This window comes from Glycine soja, chromosome 10 (assembly GCF_004193775.1).
Source record: "Glycine soja cultivar W05 chromosome 10, ASM419377v2, whole genome shotgun sequence".
NCBI classification, from domain to species: Eukaryota; Viridiplantae; Streptophyta; class Magnoliopsida; order Fabales; family Fabaceae; genus Glycine; species Glycine soja.
This window is the reverse complement of record NC_041011.1, coordinates 31262762-31264121: the sequence shown is the minus strand read 5'-3', so window position 1 is coordinate 31264121 and position 1360 is coordinate 31262762. Positions and strand designations below refer to the sequence as shown.

The 1360-nt window shown below is 40.3% G+C and overlaps 1 protein-coding gene across 1 annotated transcript; it reads left to right on the top strand.

Annotated features, from left to right (window-relative positions):
• The first annotated feature begins 203 nt into the window (after window positions 1–203).
• On the top strand, window positions 204–1022 carry LOC114371629. The gene has a single exon (XM_028329004.1). It carries the CDS (start codon window positions 204–206, stop codon window positions 1020–1022), a length of 819 nt encoding a protein of 272 aa, XP_028184805.1.
• Window positions 1023–1360: the final 338 nt, after the last annotated feature.

Below are 1360 nucleotides of genomic sequence, written 5' to 3'. Positions count from 1 at the left end.
AAAAGAGAGAAAATGAGAAAGAGAAGAAGACAAAGAGTGAGTTGGCCAAAGAAAAGAAGAAGGAGGCTGTCTCATATTCAGGGAAGGAAGTACCATAACCTTTGGTGCCCTCCAAGAAAGACAAGGAACGACACTTCGCTCATTTCCTTGATATCTTCAAGAAATTGGAGATAATTATCCCCTTTGGAGAAGCCTTACAACAAATGCCACTCTACTCCAAGTTTCTAAAAGATTTGTTGACCAAGAAGGGCAAATATATCCATAGTGATAATATTGTGGTGGAGGGAAACTATAGTGCTATTATTCAAAGAATTCTTCCACCTAAATACAAGGATCCAGGGAGTGTCACCATCCCTTGCTCTATTGGTGCAGTGTCTGTTGGGAAAGCCCTCATTGATTTGGGGGCCAACATAAACTTGATGCCTTTCTTCATGTGCAGAAGGATTGGAGAGTTGGAAATCATGCCAACAAGAATGACATTACAGCTGGCAGATCGATCTACTACAAGGCCTTATGGCGTGGTCGAAGATGTTTTGGTCAAGGTGCGGCAATTTACCTTCCTTGCAGACTTCGTGATTATGGATATTGAAGAGGATGCTGAAATTTCGCTGATTTTGGGTCGTCCCTTCATGTTAACTGCCAATTGTGTAGTGGATATGGGGAAAGGTAATTTGGAAATGAGTGTGGATGATCAAAAAGTTACATTTAATCTATTTGAAGCCATGAAGCACCCAAGTGACCACAAGGCCTATTTTAAAGTAGAAAAGGTGGAACATGAGATAGACATGGTAGCTAGAGCCGTGGTACTACAGTCCCCACTTGAAAAAGCACTGACTAATACTATGGAATGTCTGAAACCAGAGGAAGAAAAAGAAGTGCAGAGTTGTTTAGAGGAATTAGAAGGTGTAGAAGAAAATCCTTCCCAAAGAATGGTTTTTGAAGAATTAAAAAAGGACAGTCCAGTAGAAAAGGATAAAGTGGAGTTGAAGACTCTTCCAGAACATTTGAAACCAATCCGGTGATCATTAGCAATTCTCTAAGAAAGGAAGAGGAATCTCAGTTGGTGAAAGTTTTGAAGAAACACAAAGCAGCTATTGGATAGCATATTTTTGACTTGAAAGGGTTCAACCCTTCTTACTGTATGCATAAGATCAACATGGAAGCTGACTATAAATCGGTGAGACAGCCATAAAGAAGATTGAATCCTGCTATAAAGGAAGAAGTGCGAAAGGAAGTGCTCAAATTGCTAGAAGTAGGCCTCATTTATCCCATTTTGGATAGTGCTTGGGTTAGTCCCGTGCAGGTAGTTCCGAAGAAAGGAGGCATGACAGTAATCAGGAATGAGAAGAATGATTTAATT

Coding starts and splice junctions, on each gene's coding strand:
- LOC114371629 (XM_028329004.1), top strand. CDS start 204: ATGCCACTCTACTCCAAGTTTCTAAAAGATTTGTTGACCAAGAAGGGC.